Consider the following 24,822-nt stretch of genomic DNA (forward strand, 5'->3'; position numbering starts at 1 on the left):
CTAACTAAGCCCTTTTTTGCTGGCTCTACCTATTGAATTAAGACTATTTTCTTAATGAAAGGAAGACGCAGGTGAACTAAAAATAAAAACTGGGTTCTCAAAAATAGAATGACAGTGTTTACTTCTTCTCCTTTGGTGCCAAAAAAAAAAAAGAGCTTAATTGGCCGTAAAAGTCAAATTGACAACTCAGATTCTTTCTGACTAGTTAATAATAGCGATGGTGATAATAAATGATACTCTACAGCAGTGTTCTTGAACTTTCAAGCACATAATCACCTGGGGGCTTTTTAGAATGTAGCTCTGATTCAGGGGGTCTGAATTCAGGGAGCTGAGATTCTGCGTTTCTAACAGGCTTCTAATGCTGCAGGTCTGTGGGCCACACTTTGAGTAGCAAAGCTCTACATTTGACAAATAACTTTTCTTGGTGGCTCTTTAATCAGTCCAGGTGGAAGGGAATCTATAAGTCACGAGGCCCTTTAGGAACTCATCTTATTCCAGCATATCAACTGGACCAATCCTTTTTTTTTTTGAGAGAGAGTCTCACTCTGTCGCCCAGGCTGGAGTGCAGTGGCGCGATCTCGGCTCACTGCAACCTCCACCTCCCGGGTTTAAGAGATTCTCCTGCCTCAGCCTCCTGAGTAGCTGGGAGGCACCCGCCACCACATCTGGCTAATTATTTTTTTTTTTTGTATTTTTATTAGAGACACAGTTTCGCCATGTTGGTCAGACTGGTCTCGAACTCCTGACCACAGGTGATTCACCCACCTTGGCCTCCCAAAGTGCTGAGATTACAGGTGTGAGCCACTGCACCTGGCCTCAACTGGACCAATCTTGATGCATAAAATAGCACTATGCCAGGTAATATATCATATGTCACTCAAAATGTAACTGGCTATCAAGCTCATGATGACTGTTTGCTTCTGAACTTTTCAAGAAATGTTTGCCACTTGCCTGGCACACTGGAAGCTCAACAAATGCCTGTAGCATAAGGGAATGAACGAATGAATGAACAGAAGGGAGGAGGAGGAAACTCAGCGAATGTGGCTCCCTGCTGGCCCCTGTGCATATTCAGACCATCTTGTAAAGCTTCTTACTGGTCATATTTTGAGATGAGGGGAACAATACAAAATCATCAGCAGACTCGGGGAGAGAGAATCAGAGTGGGGGAGGAGGAGGAGGAGGAAGGGGAAAGAACACGGTCAGCAGCTAACTGTTGGAGATCACTGAGTGCCAGGCACAGTGCTGAAGTCCTTTACATGAACTATCTAATTAGTCATCTTAAAACCTCTGTGAGTTAAGAATTAGAATAGTTTCTATTTTATAAACTGGGAAACTAAGGCACGAGAAAGTAAGTAATCCAAGATAATCCAGTTAGGAAGGTGGGCTTAGGGCCTGCTCCACCGCAGCCTCAGCATCAAAATCAAATCCTCAGGGCAGCACAACTGGCTCCGCCACCAGCCACAGTAAGCCCTGACCCTACTTCTCTGTTAGGTTTTGCAAGTAGTTAATACTCACAGATTGGGTTGGCTCTGCAGCCTCTCTAAATCAGGTGTACACACAGCTCAAAAGACATAACTGTTATTTTTTTTCTTTTTTCTTTTTTTTTTTTGAGGCAGGGTCTTACTCTCTCACCCAGACTGGAGTGCAATGGCACGATCTTGGCTCACCACAACCTCTGCCTCCCAGGCTCAAGCGATTATCCTGCCTCAGCCTCCTGAGTAGCTGGGATTACAGGCATGCGCCACCATGCCTGGCTAAATACAAAAAATAAATATTTGTATTTTTAGTAGAGATGGGGTTTCACCATGTTGGCCAGGCTGGTCTCGAACTGCTGACCCCAAATGATCCATCTGCCTCAGCCTCCCAAAGTGCTGGGATTACAGGCGTGAGCTGCTGTGCCCAGCCATAACCGTTATTTTTGGCACCTGCATTTTTATTATACTAATATACCCCAGCACTAGGCTCCACATTTGCTAGCTTTGTCTGATGGTTATTTATTTATTTATTTATTTACTTTGAGACAGAGTCTCACTGTGTTGCCCAGGCTGGAGTGCCATGGTGTAATCTCAGCTCACTGCAACCTCCGCTTGCCAGGTTCAAGCAATTCTCCTGCTTCAGCCTCCTGAGTAGCTGGGACTACAGGCGCACACCACCATGCCCAGCTAATTTTTTGTATTTTTAGTAGAGATGGGGTTTCACCATGCTGGCCAGGCTGGTCTCGAACTCCTGACCTCATGATCTGCTTGCCTTGGCCTCCCAAAGTGCTGGGATTATAGGCATGAGCCACCGCACCCAGCCATCTGATGGTTTTTTTAAATTGAGAAATAAAACAAATAACCATGATGAATACTAAGATGACAATTTTTTGAGGGAGGATACTAGAAGTTTCAAGAACATACAAGAACTCACATACCCCTTTACACAAAAGGATCAATTGTTTGTATTTTGCCTCATTTACTTGATGAGTTATTCTCATGTTTCTCTCTCTGGCTCTGTCTGATATATATATACATCACTATTTCTTTTTCTTGAATCATTTGAGAATAAGTTATAACCATGCCCCTTTATTCCTAAATACTCCTGTGTTAATTCCTAAGAACAGGGGTCCCCAGATTGTGTGCTCCTTACAAGAATCTAATGCCTGATGATGATCTGAGGTGGAACAGTTTCATCCTGAAACCATCCCCCCAACCCAGGTCTGTGGAAAAATTTTCTTCCAGGAAACTGGTCCCCGGTGCCAAAAAGGTTGGGAACTGCTGCCTAAGAACAAGGCCATTCTCTTACATGATCACAAGCCAATTATCAACTTCAGGAAATGTTAATGTTAATACAATACCTTCATCTCATTTACTATCCACATCCAATGTTGCCATTTGGCCCGGTGATGCCTTTTATAGCCTGACCCACTATGTTTTAATGGCTGAATGCATATTAAGAATTAATATAAGTAATTAAGAATTAATATGAGTAGAGTGCTTTGGCATTTAGAAAGCCCTTTTGCTGCATTAACTCATTTGCTTCTCGCTTTGCCTCTCTGAGGTCAGGCAGCAGCTCTATCCTTGGTTTACCCAAGACAGAAATGAGGTTGAGGGGACATCACATCCAAAGCAGTGCTCAGGCCCCATTCTCCCCTCACATCACTGGTTGGTGTTCATTTTAAAGACTTTATTTGTCTTAGTGCCAACCAGCAGACTGACTACTAATCCAGACATTTTATTTTTATTTATTTATTTATTTATTTATTTATTTATTTATTTATTTATTTATTTTTTATTTATTTATTTATTTATTTATTTATTTATTTATTTATTTATTTTGAGACGGAGTCTTGCTCCGTCCCCCAGGCTGGAGTGCAGTGGCACGATCTCGGCTCACTGCAAGCTCCGCCTCCCGGGTTCACGCCATTCTCCTGCCTCAGCCTCCCGAGTAGCTGGGACTACAGGCGCCCGCCAACACGCCCAGCTAATTTTTTTTTGTATTTTTAGTAGAGACGGGGTTTCACCGTGTTAGCCAGGATGGTCTCGATCTCCTGACCTCGTGATCCACCCGCCTCAGGCTCCCAAAGTGCTGGGATTACAGGCTTGAGCCACCATGCCCGGCCTCAGACATTTTATTTTTTAAGACAGGGTCTCTTGCTCTGACTTCCAGGCTGGAGTGCAGTGGCATGATCTTGGCTCACTGTAGCCTCAGCCTCCTGGGCTCAAGTGATCCTCCTGCCTCAGCCTCTCGTAGAATTGGGACAGCAGGTGTGCACCACCACACCTGGCTAATTTCTTGATTTTCTGAAGACATGAGGTCTCACTATGTTGCCCAGGCTGGTCTCAAACTCCTGGGCTCAAGCAACCCTCCAGTCTCCCAAAGTGCTGGGACTACAGGCAGAGCCACCTCACCTGGCCCCCTCAAATATTCTAAATTCCAAAAATAAACGAATATAGTTCAAGTGCTTGTCTCTCTAACCAAAAAGAAATGAGTATCGTTTGGGTGCTGTTGCTTCATGTTAGCATCACAGATTGTAATTATCACCTGCGACTACACATGCAGGAAGAATCCTGAACTCCCCAGAGTCTGAGAGCTTGGTATCAGCTAGGAGGCCCCTGATGGGCAAGTAGGGGGGCCTGGCTTCCTTGGTGCCCACCCAGCCTGTTTTGTGGAGCCCACCCCACGACACATGCCAAATGTGAACCCACAACTGGCAAAAAATCCCCAACCCCAGGCTTGACTTGAACATAGAAAGCCGAGACACATTGGGGGTCTCTTCCAGGGCACACTGAAACGTTAGTTTGGGGGCAGGGAGGCAGTTTCCCAATCCTCAGTAGTAGCCTAAAAAGAGATAAAAACTCATGAACTTGACTACTGGATAGAGAAGTACTGGTTTTGGAAATGGAACTATTGGGATTCAAATCATCACTCTTCTACTTAGTTCATTTGCCTTGGGCAAGTTACTGGGTCTCAATTCTATCATCCCTACACCCAGATAATAACACACAGCAAGCAGAAATGCAGTGAGGTGGCCAGCACAGACTCTGGCACGCGTGAGGCCTCTGGCTCCTAATGGCTGAAAGCACAGAAAGCCTCCTCCAGAGCATGGCCCCCTGCAGCGCCAGCCTCTGCTTTCACACAACCCGCACACAACCCAGAGGGAGCCACGTTTGTAGGCGTGAACACAATGGCAGCAAGGTAGGGGGCTGAGGTTAAAATTCTGCACGATTCGCTGTCAGGAATACAAAATAACTGACCATATTTTTAGTAGGGGCTGTCTCTGGTGACAGGGAGCTGAATTTTTCTTATGTGTGGCCCTCTGTTCTTGGTTTGTGAATGTGGAAGGAAGAGTAAAATATTTACCTTTTCCAAGGCCTCTCTGTCAAGCAGTTCTTGCACAGCTAGAAGCTTGATGCTGTAAGAAAAAAAATCAAAACCACACTTGAAAACAAATCCTTTCATGTCACCAAGGATCATCAAACAAGTCCCAAGAACAAAAGGCTGACATTTCATCCTGCATTTCTATGTCACCTGCCACCTCAAGGTGACCTTTTGTTTAAATCAAAATGACCGTTTTGAAAGTATTTAAAATGTTTCTAAATTTGAAAGTAATTTTTACCATATGATCCAGCAATTTCACTTTTAAGTATATTCCCAAAAGAATTGAAAGCAGGAACTCGAATAGGTAATTGCACACCAATGTTCATTGCAGCATTATCCACGATAGCCAAAAGGTAGAAACAACATAAATGTCTACCAACAGATGAATGAATAAGCAAAATGTAGTACATACTTTTAATGGACTATATTACTCAGCCTTAACAAAGAACATTCTGATACATGCCACGCCACAGATGAACCTTGGAGACATGCTAAATGAGATAAGCCAGTCACAAAAGACAAATACTACACGATCCCACTTATATGAGATATCTTAGTCAAATTCACACAGCCAGGAAGTAGAATTGTCAGGGGCATCTGAACCACAGCGATTCCATCTTGAATAGGGGCTGGGTAAAATAACACCGAGACATACTAGGCTGTATTCCCAGGAGGTTAGGCATTAAGTCACAGGTTAAGATAGGAGGTCAGCACAAGATTCAGGTCATAAAGACCTTGCTGATAAAAGAGGGTGTGGTAAAGAGGCTGACCAAAACCCACCAAAACCAAGATGGCCACAAGAGTGACCTCTGGTCACTCTCACTGCTCATTACATGCTAATTATAATGCATTAGCATGCTAAAAGACATGCCCACCAGTACCATGACAGTTTACAGGTGCCATAGCAATGCCAGGAAGTTACCCTATATGGTCTAAGAGAGAGAGGAACCCTCAGTTCTGGGAATTGCCCACCCCTTTCCTAGAAAACTCATAAATAATCGACCCCTTGTTTAGCATATAATAAAAAAAAACCCATAAAAATAGCTAGCCATTCTTTTTTTTTTTTTTTTTTTGAGACAGTCTCACTCTGTCACCCAGGCTGAAATGCAGTGGAGTGATCTTGGCTCCCTGCAACTTTCACCTCCCGAGTTCAAGCCATTCTCCTGCCTCAGCCTCCCGAGTATCTGGTTTTACAGGCATGGGCCGCTACATCCAGCTAATTTTTGTACTTTTAGTAAAGACAGGGTTTCACCATGTTGGCCAGGTGGGTCTTGAACTCCTGGCCTCAAGTGATCCACCCACGTCAGCCTCCCAAAGTGCTGGGATTACAGGCGTGAGTCCACTGTGCTTGACCTTAGGCAGCCATTCTTTATTCCTTTACTTTACCAATAAACTTGTTTTCACTTTATAGACTTGCCCCAAATTCATTTTTACGCAAGGTCCAAGAACCCTCTTTTGGTGTCTGCATTGGGACCTCTTTCCGGTAACAGAATGGTGCTTACCAGGGACTGGGGGAAAAGGAGAATGGAGAGGTATTGTTTAAAAGGTATGGAATTTCACTTTGGGATACAGAAAAAGTTCTAGAGGGCCAATGCAGTGGCTCATGCCTGTAATCCCAGCACTTTGGAAGGCCAAGGCAGGAGGATTACTTGAGCTCAGGAGTTCAGGAGCAGCCTGGACAACATCCCAATGTGTCCAGAATTGGTGGGTTCTTGGTCTCGCTGACTTCAAGAATGAAGCCGTGGACCCTCGCAGTGAGTGTTACAGTTCTTAAAGATGGTGTGTCCGGAGTTTGTTCCTTCAGATGTTTGGAAGTGTCTGGAGTTTCTTCCTTCCGGTGGGTTCGTGGTCTTGCTGACTTCAGGAGTGAAGCTGCAGACCTTTGCGGTGAGCGTTCATAAAGGTAGCACGTCTGGAGTTGTTTGTTCCTCCCAGTGGGTTCCCGGTCTCGCTGACTTCAGGAATGATGCTGCAGACCTTGGCAGTGAGTGTTACAGCAGCGCGGACCCAAACAGTGAGCAGCACCAAGATTTATTGCGAAGAGCGAAAGAACAAAGCTTCCACGGTGTGGTACGCGAACTGGTTGCCACTGCTAGCCAGGGAGGCCTGCTTTTATTCCCTTATCTGGCCCCACCCACATCCTGCGAATTGGTCTATTTTACAGAGAGCTGATTGGTCCATTTTACAGAGAGCTGATTGGTCCATTTTACAGAGCGCTGATTGATCCGTCTTGACAGAGTGCTGATTGGTGCGTTTACAAACTTTTAGCTAGACACAGAGTGCTAATTGGTGTGTTTACAATCCTTTAGCTAGACAGAAAAGTTCTCCAAGTCCCCACCCCATTAGCTAGACACAGAGCGCTGATTGGTGCGTTTACAAACCTGTAACTAGACAGGAGACAGCTAGAAAAGTTCTCCAAGTCCCCAACTCCCAGAAGCCCAGCCAGCTTCACCTCTCACTGGCACTCAGAGCGGGACTTTGCGGCACCTAGCCTGGGCACTAAGGCAGCCCAGAGGGAGCTCGTCCCAGACAATCAAGAGGAAAAGAGGGAAAGCGAGAAAGAGACGGAGATCTGCTATCGTGGCCAACGATCCTGCGAAGAGGGAACGGCGGTCCACGCACGGGATTCAGCCTCCGATCAAGCCTAGCAGGTGCCGGCCTGCGGCGCCTAGTGCCAGGCTTGCCGAACCCGCGCTCACGTGGAACCCGCGCCGGCCTGTGAGCTCCGCTCCCGCCCGCGCCTCTCTCTTCACACTTCCCGGCGAGCAGAGGGAGCCTGCTCTGGCCTCGGCCAGCCCCAGAGAGGGGCCCTCATAGCGCAGCGGGGGGCTGAAGGGCTCCTGGAGCGCGGCCAGAGCGGACGCCGAGGCAGAGGAGGCGCCGAGAGCGAGCGTGGGCTGCTAGCACGTTGTCACCTCTCAAGAAGACCTCATCTCTACTAAAAATACAAAAAATTAGCCTGGTATGGTGGTGCATGCCTGTGACCCCAGCTACTCAGGAGGCTGAGGTAGCAGAATCTCTTGAGCCCAGAAGGTCGAGGCTGCAGTGGGCAGAGATCACGCCACTGCACTCCAGCCTGGGTGACAGAGCAAGACTCTGTCTCAAAAAAAAAAAAAAAAAAAAGAAAAGAAAAAAGTTCTAGAGACAATGTTAGTGATGATTATACAACAATGTAAATGTACTTTATGCCATGCCACTGAACTGTACATTTAAAAAGGGTTAAAATGCTAAATTTTATTTATAAACATTTTGCCATAAAAAATTCTAAAAGTATCTGATAGCCACTTACTGTGAGGAATTTGAATACATTCAGAAGAATATAAAGAAAAACAGTCACCCAAATAGCTAAAGCCATTGCTTGCAAAGGGACCCTGCTCAGCCACTCATTTGTTTTCCAAACATTGACAGTGCCCTACTGTGTGCAGGTGACCAAGGATCCATGATGGCTATGGCATTCCCTGCCTGGAAGGCACTCACAGCCAGTCCAGAATATGATGTACTGTATGCCAAGTTGGCACACAGAGATGCAGAGGGGAGCCGAGCCCAGCCAAGGCCAGAGGATTCCTGGAGGGACCAGGTTGGCTTTGTCAGGTAAGGAGGGCTGGGAAAAAAGGTCATTGCAGAGGAGGTCTATAGAGGCACCAAGGGGAGAGATGACTCACTGGTTTCCAGTGCAGGTGCCTGAACTGAGGCTACAGCCAGCAACCAATGTGACAGAATTGAGAACTGCATGCAGGTTGACAGGGGAGGTATTTTCCCCTTTTTGACATGTTGCTTTTGAAGTGTTCATGGACACAACGAGCAGGTGGTCGATGCTGTGGGGGAGGCCTGGGCTGGAGGCTGTGGGGGAAACCTGTGCTGGAGGCTGTGGGGGAGGCCTGGGCTGGAGGCTGTGGGGGAGGCCTGGGCTGGACTCAGCACACAGTAAAAGCATGAGAGCTCCAAGGGGCTGTTTAGGGAGTGGGTCAGCTGTGGATGGTGTCAGGACACTCCCTGCCTACCCAGAATGCTCACTGGTCATTTCCTCTCCACCTCCAGCAACCTGCACAAGTCTACGGAATAGAAATAGGCCCACTCTGAAGCACATGCCTCCCTCCAAAGGGATTAGACGATTTTTCTTTTTTTCTTTTTTGGGACAGGGTCTCATTTTGTCACCCAGGCTGGAATACACTGGCACCATCTTGGCTCACTGCAGCTTTGACTTCCAGAGTTCAAGCGATTCTCCTGCCTCAGCCTTCCAAGCAGCTCGGACTGCAGGCACACGTCACCACACCAGACTAATTTTTGTATTTTTAGTAGAGATGGGATTTCGCCATGGTGCCCAGGCTGGTCTCAAACTCCTGAGCTCAAACGATTCACCTCCCTCGGCTTCCCACAGTACTAGGATTACAGGTGTGAGCCACCACATCTGGTCAGAATTAGGCAATTTTGAAGTTCACCTTAATTTATAGAATTCTTCATACCCTTTGTACAACTAAGCAAATACTGTCTCACCAAATACAATGGCTAATTTAATAGCAGCTTCAAGAAATGCAATAAAAGTTTTCAAGGCTTATAAGAAACCGCCAATACCAACAACAAATCAGGCCGGGCACGGTGGCTCACACCTGTAATTCCAGCACTTTGGGAGAACAAGGTAGGTAGATCATTTGAGGTCAGGACTTCGAGACCAGCCTGGCCAACATGGTGAAACCCTGTCTCTACTAAAAATACAAAAATTAGCCAGGCATGGCGGCGGGTGCCTGTAATCCCAGCTACTCAGGAGGTGAGGTGGGAGAATCGCCTGAGCCTGGGAAGCAGAGGTTGCACTGAGCTGAGATCGCACCAGGCACTCCAGCCTGGGTGACAGAGCGAGACTGTCTCAAAAAACAAACAAACAAAAAACAAAAAAACCCACCAAAAAACAAAACAAACAACAAATTGGCAAACATCCAGGCTAATGGACAGGAGTGTGGGCGTTCTCTCTGCTCCAACCCCGTTGGCTTTTGTTCCATCTCTTAGGCAGGTTTGCTTTTGTTGTTTCTCTGGCTTGGAGGGGTCTTCCCCAAGATCTTTCCAACACCATCTGTCTCATCCCCTCATTCCAGTCTAACTGGGAATGCCATCTCCTCCAAGCAACCTTCCCTGGACACCCGAGTTAAACCAGCATCCCAGGTCACAATATGTTATTTTCTTCAGTGGTCTTTGTGCTACCTTGAAGCCTGAGTATATTGGGGTGCTTTTGTCTGTCTCCTCTCAACAAGCGTGGAAGCTCCTTGAGGCTGCGGGCTGAGACATTCTTGCTCATAACTACATTTGTGGTGTCTACAACTGGCACATGGAAAGCGCTCAAGGAATTTATTTGCTGACCAGGCCTGGAGGCCTTCAGGCCAAGTTGCTATCATAGCTCATACATTCCAGCCTGAATGGGTAATAGCAAAGGCCATGCCTCGGTTTCTCCTTCTGAAAAGAATGCCTCAAACAAGATGACTGGGTGGATCCTCCCTTGTTGAAAGGTGCTACATGAATTATGTAACTGACTGCCATTCATGAAATATGCCTGGTGGCAGGTCACGGCCATTGGCCACTCCTCAGCACATTCTGATTCCCACTGTGCAAATCTAGATTCCAGGTTACCAATTTGGACAGCAACTTATATGCTAAGTTAGGACTATCCAGTTGTAGCTGAAATTTCAGAAGCCTAATCTGCCTCTGAAATAACCATGATAAATATTTACACTGGAGGGACTTTTCAGATAGTCTCCCATTCCTGCCCCTTTTATGGTCATGAAGTCCAATTTAGTATCAGGTATCAAATGGCAACAGCTTAGAGAAAAGATCTCAACACTGTTAAAATATTCAGCTCTATTTTTCTCCCTACTATTCACTAAGATACTACATTCAAGCCACAGCAGAACAAGATTTGAAAACCAACAATTTCAGGCTCTAAAATGAAAATGACATTAAAATAACTTCAACTGACTCTGATTTAAGTCAAAACCTGAAGGATGCCATGTCCTGCTCTCATGAGTTACTGTCCACTAGAACACACCTGGCACAGGCCTGGCATGCACAGTGCTACCCTCCAACCCCCTAGCCTCCACAGAACTCTCCCCCACTGAACTTAGATTCAGCTTCCAAATTCTTCTCAACACTCCAGTAAGCCACAACCAATCTACTGAAATTGGCATATGAGATAAAAACCCATTTATTTTCTGCTCTAAAACCAATATTAAATAGTATTAATGCATTAGGAGTAGGGGGAGGGGCAAAAACAAACAAACAAAAACCAGAGACATTCTTATACTACTAAAACCCAGCAAGGGCTGGTGCGGTATCACGCCTGTAATCCCAGCACTTCAGGAGGCCGAGGCGGGCGGATCACAAGGTCAGGAGATCAAGACCATCCTGGCTAACACAGTGAAACTCCGTCTCTTCTACAAATACAAACAATTAGCTGGGCCTGGTGGTGGGCGCCTGCAGTCCCAGCTACTCGGGAGGCTGAGACAGGAGAATCGCTTGAACCTGGGAGGCGGAGGTTGCAGTGAGCCAAGATTGCGCCACTGAACTCCAGCCTAGGTGACAGAGTGAGACTCCATCTCAAAACAAAAACAAAAACAAAACAAAACAAAACAAAAAAACCCAGCAACATAAATGGAATAGCTTTAGGGGCAGAGGGAGAGAAGATGATAAGACACTCAGATCTACACAGTTTAGTGTTTCAAAATGAGAGCAGTGCATATTAAGAAGCTACTGCTAGAGCTGTTCATAACTTTGGATTTCTTCAGAAAGCTGTTTTGTCCTCCTGAGAGTTGCAGTTCTTAAGGGTATTCTGAGATGCTTCCTGTTATATAACTGTCCTGATTTTATTTCTAACCTTATTGGAAACCCTTCCAGTTTACGTTATTTATTTCAGTATTTATGATATCAGATTCTTCTAGCATATCAGATACTCCCTGGGAGGAAATTTCAGACATATGAAGGAGCAATAAGCCCATGTACTAAATCCTCCACTTGACACCATCTAACTTTTTGCCCTGGAAGGGAATTTGATATCTCATATTTTCAATTCTGCCCCTTCCTCTCCTCCTTTCTTCTGCTGATTCTGCAAACTTATACTGAATACCTCCTATATTTTAGAAACTGCCATGTGTCTGGGGGACAAGATGAAAACACAGTTCCTGCCCTCCACAAGGGCCCACAGGGGTTAGGAAGCTGCTTCAGCAAATGTCCGAGGAAGAGGGAGGTGTCTCCCTGAGACTCTCCTGGGTTCCAACATGGACCAGTAGAGCTGGGCCTAAGAGGTTGATAGCGGCTTGGAGCTTGGTCCTCATCCTCTGAGAACAGCAGAGCCCCAAGGAGATGAAAGCTGCAATGAACTATAATTTCTTTTTCTGTACCCTACTTTGAGAAGAGTGGCAAATCACACAAAAGCAGCTGATAGCAGTGATTTATTTAGATAAATGACAGCTTGAAGGGCAAGTTCTGAAGTCAGGATGAGCAACACTTAGAAAGACCTAGAATGCGTGCAATTAAGATCTACAATGGGATTAAAGAGGGTGATGGGGAAAGTGCCAGGCAGACACTGACAGCACAGAAGACAAGCAGCAGCATTGAGGAGACAGAAGCCAGAGGGCACCCCTGCAGTCCAGGACGGCATGGGACACAGACAGCATGAGTCTCGATGGCCCCCAAAAAGGCAGATATGGGATAATTCTATGGATGCTTCAAAAGCAGTTAAAGGATAAACCCTCAACTATAGAGACACTTATGCTTCCAGAATAGATTATAACCTAAAGGATGCTAGAGTCAGGATTCACCCTGGCTCCCTTTCTCTGAGGATTCTGGCACTTTGAGTTCCCATTGCATTTATTAAATGACATAGTACAGTCCATGAGACACAGCAGTAAGTAACAGATAGAGAATGAATGCTATATGATGGATCCATTCATTCACTGTATGGATAAAAGATCTAAGGTTATGCAGTATGCATGAGGCACTCCTGGGTGCTAGGGACACACTGATGAGCAAAAGTAGCCTCTGCCCCTAGACATCTGAGTCTAATGGAGGAACCAGGTAAGTGCATCAGCCGCGTGATGGGCACTCTCAGGAGGCAAACACATGGTGCCATGTGCCTGCTGGAAGGGCACTGCCCAAAGCTGGGAGGCTTCCTGGGGCGTGGCCTGTCAGCTGACATCTTCAGGCCTGCATAGCAGAGGGGAGGAAAGGAGTGCCGACCAGGGACACGGGGAGGGGAGGCTGAAGGTAGGAGGTAGGAACTCAAGGATTATTCTGCAGAAACAGGTGGGGCTGGCCCTGCTCAGAGGATTTGTCAAGCCACGTCAAGGAGTCTGGCAAGGAGTAGTCACAAATAATTTAGGGCAGTGATGTGGCAGAGGCCCAGGGGCACAGAAAGTAACTAATAAAAATATGGCCATGGTGTAGAGAATGGATGGGGATGGGGTGGGGGTGGCAATGCTGGAGGTAGAGAGACCCAGGGTGGGTCTAGGTAAGAGATGAAGGTGGCCTGTGCAGGCAAATGGCACTGGGCTAATTCTACACAGGTGAGCAGCTGATAGGGCCTGATGAATGAACAGATGAGGGGAACAAGAAAGAAACATCACCTCAGTTTCCACCTTGTGAAACTGGGTGCTGAAGGGACCATCTACTTAGGGAGCCAAGCAGGGCTGAAGATGTGAGTCTGGTCTTGGACACACTGGGGTTCAGGGCTTTGGGACCTCTGAGTGAAGTTTGAGGAGGTAACTGGCTGTACCTCAGCAAGTCCTGGGCTATAGATTTGGACATCAGGAGCGGGAGGATGATGACAAAGGGGAGAGACCATCCAGGAGGCTGTGAGGACAGAGAAGACAGTCCAGGGTAGGCACCCAAGGGCCATCAACAATTAACACCCAGAAAGAGGAATGGGAGGCTGTCATGGAAGCAGCAAAGGGACTGCCAGGAAGGTAGAAGGGAAACCCAGAGCACACGGCCGGCAGCCATGGGGGGAGAGTGCTGTAAGAGGGCAGGGAGCCAGTTGTTCAGAACTTACAGAATGCCAGGTAAGCAAAGGCTGGTGGCATTGGAGAGAGCGGCTGCAGAGAGTGGTGGAGATGATGCCAGGTTTCAGTGGGTGAGAAGTGGATAGAAGTGAAGGAGGAGAAATGACGACATCAAAATCTAGGTACAAGATGTTGGGTGGCTTCTCACAGCATGATTTTCCAAGGAGAAAACTCAAAGCCAGCAGGTATTTAGCCTTATCCAAGTGAAGGCAATTATTAAAGCACAAACAGGCCCTCTCAAAGCTGTGCATTCACATTCTCTTTCTCTTTCCCCCATGCTTTCCCTCCCTCCCCAAATGGTATAGTCACGGGACCCAGTTTTTCTCTCAGAGTATAATCACCATTTGCAGGATTTGGAAGAAAACTTAAGGTCATGAAAGTTGTTAATGATGCCTGGACTAGTTTTGTTTTATAATATAATACTTCCACACCCTCCTCTGCAAGAAAAAGATCAATGTGAAGACCCTAAATTGAAGAGCCCACACCAAACCCCAGCACCTCCAGCAATGCTGGCTACACAGGCCCTGTACCTGATGTATCAGCCCACACTGTCTCCCAGACTGTACAGCAAGTGACAGGGAAGGGGTTTCCACATGTGCCTTTAGAAGAGGGGTTCAGCAGCATAAACCTGGGGAAAGAGGGGCTCTCCAGACAGCCTTTCAGTAAGGGAGAGAGGAGGCCCAAGAGGAGAACATGAAGCGAAGGTGTAATCACAGCCAGGGCCCGGAGGCCAGGGGCAACGGCCACTCTCTACTCACATGTCCCTGTGACAAACCTATTAATCAATTTTCATCCTTAAGAACAGCCCTAGTAATAAAACTAGGAATAGTCCCCTTTCATTTCTGAGTCCCAGAGGTAACCCAAGGAACCTCCCTAATGCCTGGCACACTTCTCCTCACATGACAAAAACTAGCCCCTATCTTGATTGTTTCAAATTCTCCCATCAATAAACACGAATATCCTCCTATCTATCACAATCCTATCCATTATTGTAGGCAGTTGAGGAGGACTTAATCAAACACAACTGCGTAAAATCCTGGCAGGCCTGGCCCCACCTGTGTCTGCAGAATAATTTCTTCCTTCATTCACATCACTGATTTGATTTTCCACAGCAATTGTATTTTTTTTTTTTTTTTTTGAGACAGAGTCTCACTCTATTGCCCAGGCTGGAGTGCAGTGGCACAATCTTGGCTCACTGAAACCTCTGCCTCCCAGGTTCAGATAATTCTCCTGCCTCAGCCTCCTGAGTAGCTGAGACTACAGGTGTGTGCCACCACACTTGGCTAATTTTGTATTTTTAGTAAAGATAGGATTTCACCATGTTGGCCCGACTGGTCTCAAAGTCCTGACCTCAAGTGATCCGCCTGTCTCAACCTCCTGAAGTGCGAGATTACGGCAGGAAGCCACCATGCCCGGTCTGTATTTGTTTTATGTGGGGTGGAGTTACTTAAGAAATTTCATGAAAGTCAGATTCACAAATGGCATCAATCCAGATGTCTGAACACGCCTCTTTTCCCTTTCAAGCAAAGTTCCAGGTTAACTTCTGAGGAAATTAATGAAGGAATCCCCCCACCCTTCTTTAATAGAGGTGGGGTCTCACTGTGTTGCCCAGGGTGGTCTCCAACTCCTGGGCTCAAGCGATCCTCCCATCTCAGCCTCCCGAAGTGCTGGGATTAGGCCGGGCATGGTGGCTCATGCCTGTAATCCCATCACTTTGGGAGGCTGAAGTGGGCGGATTACCTGAGGTCAGGAGTTTGAGACCAGCCTGACCAACATGGTGAAACCCCCCTTTACTAAAAATACAAAAATTAGCTGGGCATGGTGGCATGTGCCTGTAATCTCAGCTACTTGGGAGCCTGAGGCAGGAGAATCACTTGAAGCTGGGAGGCGAAGGTTGCAGTGAGCCAAGACTGCATCACTGCACTCCAGCCTGGGCAACAAGAGCAAAACTCTGTCTCAAAGAAACAAAAAACAAAAACCCAAAAAACCCAAAGTGCTGGGATTACAGGTGTGAGCCACTGCGCCTGGCCAAGAATCTCTTGTCTCTTGTTTTTATCACCAAATTTTAGAAGACATCATGGGTGTCACATGCAGGTCTGTTTTCCCCCATGCTTACTTTCCTCCTCTATTGGCTCAGAGCTGAGGAAACACAGGGGCCATCAGCATCTGCACATCCGTGGACACGCCCAGGAGGAGGGACGAGCTCTGGAGAGGGAGGTGCTTTTCCTAAATATGTCCTTGACAGCGTTGCATCCTGTCACTGCCAAGACACCCTTCCTCGCCAAAGCCAAGTGTGGGATTAGGATGTCAGCACAGAACACTCTCCGTGGAATTTAGCTTGAGCAGTAACTGTTCTTAGTGGGTTTGAAAGAATTAGTCTGCAAAACAATCTGGGCAGGAAACTTCTTTGATGACAGTGCCCACGTTTTTTATTCCATTCAGGTTTTCAACTGCTTGAATCAATTACAGTATATTCTATTTTTTAAGAAAATTATCCAATCCATTCAGATTTTCAAATTTTGAGCACAAAATTATACAAGTAATCACTTTAAGCTTAATAACCACCTCTGCATCTGTTTCTGGCCAACCCCCACATCCCTTCTTTAAGATGGGTAGATATTTTTTCTCATTTTGAAAATTAGACCTGTGAGAAATCAGTCTACTTTGTTGGTTTCCTGAAAAATTAGCATCAGGATTTATCAATTGTACCATTCTTTTTCTAATTAAGGTTCACATTTATCTTAATTCCTTTCTCCAATTTTCCATTGTTTTCTTCGGTTTCCCTGTCACCTTCTTTTGTTTAAATGATTTATTATATATATAAAGCCATACTTTTTTCCTCTAAGAATGTATTTATCCTTGTTTCAAATTTCATTATGCAGTCTTCTTGTTACTATCTATGTAGTCTACAGTTGTAGTGTTGACCTCTTATTGGATTCAATGGTTATTTGAATTGTGTTCTTCTATCTCTAAGTAGTTTGGTTTGAAATTTTATTTTCTATAGTTCTAGTGCACTCTTGTTAGGGGAAGCACCCTGTGTATTTATTTCCTGATTAGTAAAGTGTATTGAGACTCTTTTGGGTCTACTTTGTGCTGAGTTCACGTTTCCATTTCCCAAGCATTTGAGTAGTTCCTGAACATGTTTTTGGATCCATCAGTGTTCACTTTAAGTTTTTCATATTAATGTAGGAAACAAGAGTCAGTTCAAGCTGCACTGTCTACTGGCTGCAGGGTCTTAAAGAACCTGAAGAACTCAGCAGCAGGTGGGAAGAGAAAGAGACTGACGTTTGCTTCTGTGGCCGGGAGCAGAGGTGACTAAGGTAAAGTACTTAGCACGCTGCTTCACTCATAAGCCTCTCTGAATGGCGGCTATTAGTACTCATCATTCAGAGCCTTTCTTTAGCCACTAACACTTCTCGAGGATTAGAATAAAGACTGAAACAACTTTTTCTTGATACCATCCCATTTCGGACAAGCAGCATTATAACCCTTATCTCCCCTTCCCTCTTTGATCTTCATTAGCAATACTCTAAGGCTTAGATCCAGAATATAGGCACTTGGTTGTCTCTCCATTACATAGCTTATTGTTAAGAACAATTTTTGACATTTGTATTTGTTTGCTAATCAGACTTATAACAATAATTTAAACTGCTCTCTAGTTTTATGGAATCTGGTGCTTACGTTACCTACTCTTGAGCTCTGTTTTAACTCTTGAGCAGCTATGACATGTCTTTAAAGTGAATTTTAGAGAAAGGAGCATGTTTGTATACTTCCCTAAGCCCCTGCATGTCTGAGAATGTCTTTCTGATTGGCTTCACAGACAAAAGGCAACTCAGCTGAGCATAAAATTGTTTGGGTTGCAACATAACCCCCAAATTCTGTAGAGGGTTCACAGACTTACTTGATAATCGAAGAACTTTTAATGCTTCAGATTCTCAGGCTCCACACGTAGGTTGGTGTTATGGGGCCTGGGAATAGAGCCAATTTTTTTTTTTTTTTTAAATTCCCAGATGTTTTAATCTTCTGACAGGTTCTGTAAACACAGTCTCTTTGTTATACAGAGCAAGTCTAAAGTCGACTTAATTTTTGTTACTTTTTTCTCTGTTTGGATGAAATGCTTGTCCCCCTCTCTTATCCTTGTTATTCTTTATTATTCCTGGGGTATGCTCAGATGTGGCTGTCTCTTTCTGAGTTTGTTCAGAATGTGGTTGAGTGAGGCCTTTGATATTCACGCACAATCCCTCATGAGAACGTGGTTTCCTTCCATTACAGTTTGGATGATGGATCACTGATTTCAATAATTACCAACACCAAAAATCTGAATGTGGGTGGTCAGTTCCATCTTCCACATATATAACCTTGTCTCTTGTTCTCTTCTTTTCTCATATTTTCCAGAACCTTTCTCGACTTTTTTCCCCCGACTCATATCACTGATTTGATTTTCCATGGCATTTGTGTTGTTTTCTGTGGCTGTTCTAACAAATTATCACAAACTTGGTGACTTAACACAACAGAAAGTCATTCCCTCAGTTCTGGAGGCCAGAAGTCTCAGGCTCACTGGGCTGAAATCAAACTATCGGAATGGCCGCGCTCCCTCTGGAGGCTCGAGAGGAGAACCTATTTTTTTTCTTGTCTCTGGTGGCTGCCTGCATTCCTTGTTTGTGGCCTCGTCACTCCAGTCTGTCTCCATGGTCACATCGCCTTCTGCCTTCTCTCCTATCATCACATCTCCTTCTTCCTGTCTCTTACAAGGACACTTGTGATTGCACTTAGGGTCCACATAGATGACCCAGTATAACCCCTGTACCTCTCAAGATCCTTAATTTAATCAAATCTGCAAAACTTTTTTTTTTTTCCATGTGAGGTAACATTCACAAGTGCCAAGGATTAGGATATGGAAAACTTCTGGAGGCTATTATTCAGTTTACTACACATGAATACTTTTCTATACTCTTGCTAATTTGGATTTTAGTTCTGCTATTGGATCCTTAAAACCTTTCCTTATTGAATCCATCTCCTTGCTTTTCCCTTTCTGTTGCTTTTCCAAGTCAAATATCCTTTCTTCACGTTTTACTCTTCCTGTCCCAGGGAGACCATGTGTCCTTTTGCTGTATACTGAGGATGCCACACATTTTCTCAAAACTATCTTCTGGAGTCTGCTGTAGATGGTTTTTCAAAATAGAAACTCCATCTCAGTCTACAGAAGCTCTTGCTTTTACCTTGTTCTGCAGGACTTTTCCACAGCCTTTTTTAAGTCTTTATGCATCCTTAAACAAGGAAACATTTGTCCAGCTGTTATGAGTGGACTGACTGCCGGCCCGTTTTCTTTTTTTTTTTTTTTTGAGACGGAGTCTCGCTCTGTCGCCCAGGCTGGAGTGCAGTGGCGCAATCTCGGCTCACTGCAAGCTCCACCTCCCGGGTTCACGCCATTCTCCTGCCTCAGCCTCTCCGAGTAGCTGGGACTACAGGCGCCCGCCATCACGCCCGGCTAATTTTTTGTATTTTTAGTAGAGACGGGGTTTCATTGTGGTCTCGATCTCCTGACCTCGTGATCCGCCCGCCTCGGCCTCCCAAAGTGCTGGGATTACAAGCGTGAGCCACCGCGCCCGGCCTGCCGGCCCGTTTTCTAACCACCTGTGTAAAGGATTGATCTCTCCTTCTCATACTCACCTTGGGAAGGGACAGAGAAAGAGCTCAGCTTCCAGTCAACTTGAAACCTTTCACTCCACTGAGATCCCACTGAACAGGGGTGATGATGAACAGCAAAAGTCAGGCTGGCTGCTGACCAAAGACTAGGAAACACTTCCATATACAAGCTTTTTTTCCCCAACAGCAAATTGCCTATTTAATGCCACTTTTTAAAAAGCTGAAACATTTAACCTAATTTAAGATCTGAGGCCCCACAGGAAAGTCCATTAGAAAGTTAATGACTTGGCTTAACTGCAGGAGATAAAACTAAAGTAGACTAGGCAATTTTATTCCTGGAAAATTTGGAAGAAAAGGCAGGGGAACAGACTGAAATGTAGAAAGAACTAATGAAGAGGAGAAAGAGGATTCAGTTGAAAGTGTTTTCCAGATGTCGGTACCCTGCTAAGCCTTGATTATATTATTTTACTTACATCTGCAAGTTTCTCCTTGCAGACATAGTTGTAACAAACTGCAGATTCTAAAGCTAAACTAAGTCTTCAAAGACTGACTGTATGATTTGTACACTACAATATTAACTTTTCATCCTTCTCCCCCTGACCCTTGACTTTGGGATATCTTAATCCTTAACTGAAGAGGCAGGGATTTCGATTTCTATTTTACAGCTTCAGAGCAATGAAGTGGCTTATTCAGGGTCCACACAGGGATGAGCCCAAGCTTGTATGATTTAAAAGCATGCACTGCTTTTTATTCATTCAACAAATATTTACTAAGCATCTACTATGTGCCCGGCATAGTTCTCAACACCAGAGATAGGGCAAGGAACAAAACAGAATCTTGACTCTGACGAAGCTTACATTCTAATGAGGGGTGGGGAGTGGTGGCCTGCACAATGTTTAACCACTGGCTCTAGGGGTGGGGGATGCAGAGGAGTTGCCGCATTTGCCAATTTCTGTGGTGTCTTCCATACTCTCACCAAGGCCCATTTCAAGTCACCAATCTGGTGTGACTCAATGTGGAGCTGCGAAGAGATGTGCACAAAAGGCTCCCGAGAGCCCTTGCACACCAGCTCCACCCAGCATGCAATAGTGAGAAGGTGCTGAGGTCTGGATGTCAGTAACCCCTCTTCCTCTCAATTTCTGTGTTAAAATTTATTTCTTATTATTACATTTATTTATTTATTTATTTTTTGAGACAGAATCTCACTCTGTCACCCAGGTTGGAGTACAGTAGTGTGATCTTGGCTCACTGCAACCTCTGCCTCCCGGGTTCAAGCGATTCTCCTGCCTCAGCCTCCCAAGTAGCTGGGATTACAGGCGCCCGCCACCACGCCTGGATAATTTTTGTATTTTTAGTAGAGATGGGGTTTCACCATGCTGGTCAGGCTGGTCTCGAACTCCTGACCTTACGTGATCTGCCCGCCTTGGCCTCCCAAACTGCTGGGATTAGAGGCGTGAGCCACCTGTGTTGAAATTTAATGACCAGTGTGATGGCAGTAGGAGGTGAGGCCTTTGGGAGGTGATTAGGACATGAGGGTTTAGTGACTTTATAAAAGAGGCCCCAAGAGAGCAGCTTTGCTCCTTCCACCATGTGGGGACCCCACTAGAAGATGCCATCTATGAACTAGGAAATGGGCTCTTGCCAGACACTGAATTAGCCGGCACCTTGATCTTAGACTCGCCAGCCTCTAGACTGTGAGAAATAAATGTCTTTTGTTTATAAATCACCCAGTATATAGTATTTTGTTATTGTACTCCAAAAACACTAAGACAGGAAGGATCTGCAACAAACATTATATAATTATCATATAATTATATAATGCGTAATATTTCTGTTATATATACAGTTCACCCTTGAACAATACAGGTTTGAATTGTGTGGGTCTACTTACAGGTGGATTTTCTTCTGCCTCTGCCACCCTGAGATAACAAGACCAACCCCTCCTCTTCCTTGTCCTCCTCAGCCTACTCAAAACATGGAGATGATGAAGATGAAGACTTTACGATAATCCACTACACTTAATGACTAGTAAACATATGTTCTCTTCCTTATGATTCTCTTAATAACATTTTCTTTTCCTTAGCTTACTTTATTTGTAAGAATACAACATACAGTACACATGACATACAAAATACACGTTAGTCGACTATTAGGTTATCAGTAAGGCTTCTGGTCGACAGTAGGCTGGTAGTAGTTACGTTTTGGGGGATTCAAAAGTTCTATGTGAATTTTCAATTGTGCAGGGGAGGGCAGGTTGGCTCCCCTAACCCCAATGTTGTTCAAGGGTTAACTGGATCCTGAATACAATATAAAATAAATTAATGTCACTATATAATGTGTCTAGTGATGATAAATATATTAAAAATAAAGCCAGGTAAGGAAGTATGAGTGACAGGGAGCACAGGTACATGTGTGGTCAGTGTGCTGTGGGGAGGACACACAGGACCTGTCCCATAAAAAGGCATTTGATCAGAGATTGGATTTTCTCATCTGTAAAATCAGGATAATGATTGCAACTATTTAGAAAATCATTGAAATGGCATTTATTATAATATATTGCTTCTAGTATATAATAGGTACACCATAAATGACAGGTATTAATATTTATCTGAATTGAAATGGACATGACCTCATACATGATTCTTACCGTTTTTAGAACTGATCAGAATATAAAGCTTTCATTCCTCAGAATCACACTGGTATTCTAGCCACTTAAAAAAACAGGATCTCAATGATTGACCCACAACCTGAAAATGTCCCTGTAAAGGTGGAATTGCTGAGTTCAGATTTTATGGCGCCAGGCTGGGACATGCAGTCCTGCAGTGACCCTGTTATTATTATTAAATAATCTGATTACATTCTTTAACAGTTAGCACTTTAATTCCAGATCAATCCAGGCTCATCCTTATTAAAGAAGTACAAGGAATATTATAACTTTTCTGGATCTGAGTATACAAAACAGTTTTGTTCTCCATCTTCTAAAGCTAAAAGTAAAAAGATACACAGATAACAGGCAAAACACATACCATAGAGCTGGCTCTTAAATACTTTCAAAGCTGTAACATTCATTCAAAATGCAAGTTTCTTTATTAAAAGATGATAAGGAACAAAACTCCAAAAGATAAGGTTGTATAAAATGTTGAAAAGAAATTATATATTGGGTTATTTTAAACTGAAGGATGAAACTCTTCCCTCAAACTGAGAAAAATTACTACCTTGATAATTTACGAATTCAGTGTAGTTGGCTGGACGCAGTGGCTCATGCCTGTAATCTAAACACTTTGGGATGCTGAGGCAGGCTGATCATTTCAGGCCAGGAGTTCTGGGCCAGCCTGACCAACACAGTGAAACCCTGTCTCTAATAAAATACAAAAATTAGCCAGGTGTGGTGGTGTGTGGTAGTGGGCACCTATAATCTGAGCTACTCAGGAGGCTGAGGCTGGAGAATCACTTGAACCCAGGAGGTGGAGGTAGCAGTGAGCCGAGATCGCACCACTACATTCTAGCCTGGGCGACAGAGCGAGACTCCATCTCAAAACAAACAAACAAACAAACAAAAAAAACGAATTCAGTGTAGTTATAAGTTTGTTATGGGCAGAGGGTGAAAGGAGAAGGAGAAAGCATTTTTCTCAGTACCATCTGACACACTCTGAACCACAGACATCGGAGACATTCTCATGTTCTCTGCAGGATATGAGATGGAGTTGATGCCATTAGCTCTGCTTTAGAGATGAGGACAATGGGGCCAAATGAATAGAAAGAGCAAAGTGCCATTTGCCACTGGAGCTCAGGGCTTCTACAGGTACCTCTTTCTTTCATCCCAAACTTCCTCCCCAGTGTCACATCCAATTGGCAAGAGATGAAGCTATGGAACTTCCATGAGGTTCTTTTTGGTTATTCTTAATCCATGTGGTTATGATGATACAAGTCTAGATGTCTCCAAAGCAAGGAGGGCTCTCTGAGTGGTACCATTCACCTCCCTAACCCAAGTGAATTGGGGACTTCTCCTTGGAACTTGAGCCTTTCCCTTCCCCCTTAATTTTTTCAACATGCTTTCACCCAAGAAGGAGCCATCTGCTCAATAAAATCAGAACATGCTGCAAACATCATCTGAAGGTATTTGTTCCTTCAGGAAAAAGTCATTTTTACCGCCCTTCTTCCCAGTTGTTCTTCCTGAATTGTTCTTTGATTATTTCTTGGCTTTCACTGGAGGAAGCATAAGAAACAACAAGATCAAACTAGTTTTCTACATCTACGGTGGGGACAGCATCCCCATCCTCCATGATCTCACCTGGTAGCAGAGGGGACTCTAGCTGGGCCTGTTCCCCTCTGTACTTCCATTTTCCTGTGGTCTTCCTCTCGCAACCTGCTCAGGCCATGTGGGATGGACTTCCAGGGGCCAATCATGTCTGATTTTCCTACCTTTCCTTTCCATTCACTAGCTTCCCCTCAAATACTGTAATCTTTCATGTTTTATATATCTCTTCATGTGTATCCAAGCCTGTGAGAATGAAGTAAACACACACACACACACACACAAACACACACACACACATTCTCTCTTTTTCTCTCTCTCTCTTTAAATGCATGCTGGCCAACTATCAGGTCAGTAATTAGGGGTTTGGGCTGTTTTTGGTCCCCACCTCTCTCTTTCTTCTTCCTTCCTTCCTTCCTTCCTTCCTTCCTTCCTTCCTTCCTTCCTTCCTTCCTTCCTTCCTTCCTTCCTTCCTTCCTTCCTTCCTTCCTTCCTCTTCCTCCTTCTTTTCTTCTTTCCTTCTCTTTCTCTCTCCCCTCCCTCCCCCTCTCCTTCCTTTCCTTCCTTCCCCTTCCTTCCTTCCTTCCTTCCTTCCTTCCTTCCTTCCTTCCTTCCTCCTTCCTTCCTTCCTTCCTTCCTTCCTTCCTTCCTTCCTTCCTTCCTTCCTTCCTTCCTTCTTTGAAATAGGGTCTTGCTATGTTGCTCAGGCTGGTTTCAAACTCCTGGGCTCAAGCAATCCTCTTGCCTCAGCCTCCAAAAGTGCCGGGATTACAGGTATACACCACCACACCCAGCCAGGTCCCCACCTTTTGCATTTTGGAATTCATAAGAGATTCCTTGTTATTTGATTCTTTTTTCCTGTAAAATGTCCACAAGTTTAGGCTTTGCCATCTAGTTGCTCTTTTGTTCCTAACGTTTAAATTATGAATTTTTTAAACCTACAAGAAAGTTTAGGGCACTATATGGTGAGGACTCATAGACACACTCCCTACATTCCACAATTAGCATTATCATTATCACACA

General features: G+C 44.9%; 1 protein-coding gene across 1 annotated transcript in view; it reads right to left on the minus strand.

Moving 5' to 3' along the window:
- The window catches only part of EEPD1 (endonuclease/exonuclease/phosphatase family domain containing 1), a 146,964-nt gene that overhangs the window by 55,731 nt on the left and 66,411 nt on the right, over window positions 1-24,822 (minus strand). The window contains exon 3 of the mRNA XM_032758324.2: window positions 4,843-4,894. Within this exon, the coding sequence (XP_032614215.1) occupies window positions 4,843-4,894 (52 nt within the window). The remainder of the gene's footprint in view (window positions 1-4,842; window positions 4,895-24,822) is intronic.

Source organism: Hylobates moloch, unplaced genomic scaffold (assembly GCF_009828535.3).
Source record: "Hylobates moloch isolate HMO894 unplaced genomic scaffold, HMol_V3 SCAFFOLD_1, whole genome shotgun sequence".
NCBI lineage: Eukaryota > Metazoa > Chordata > Mammalia > Primates > Hylobatidae > Hylobates > Hylobates moloch.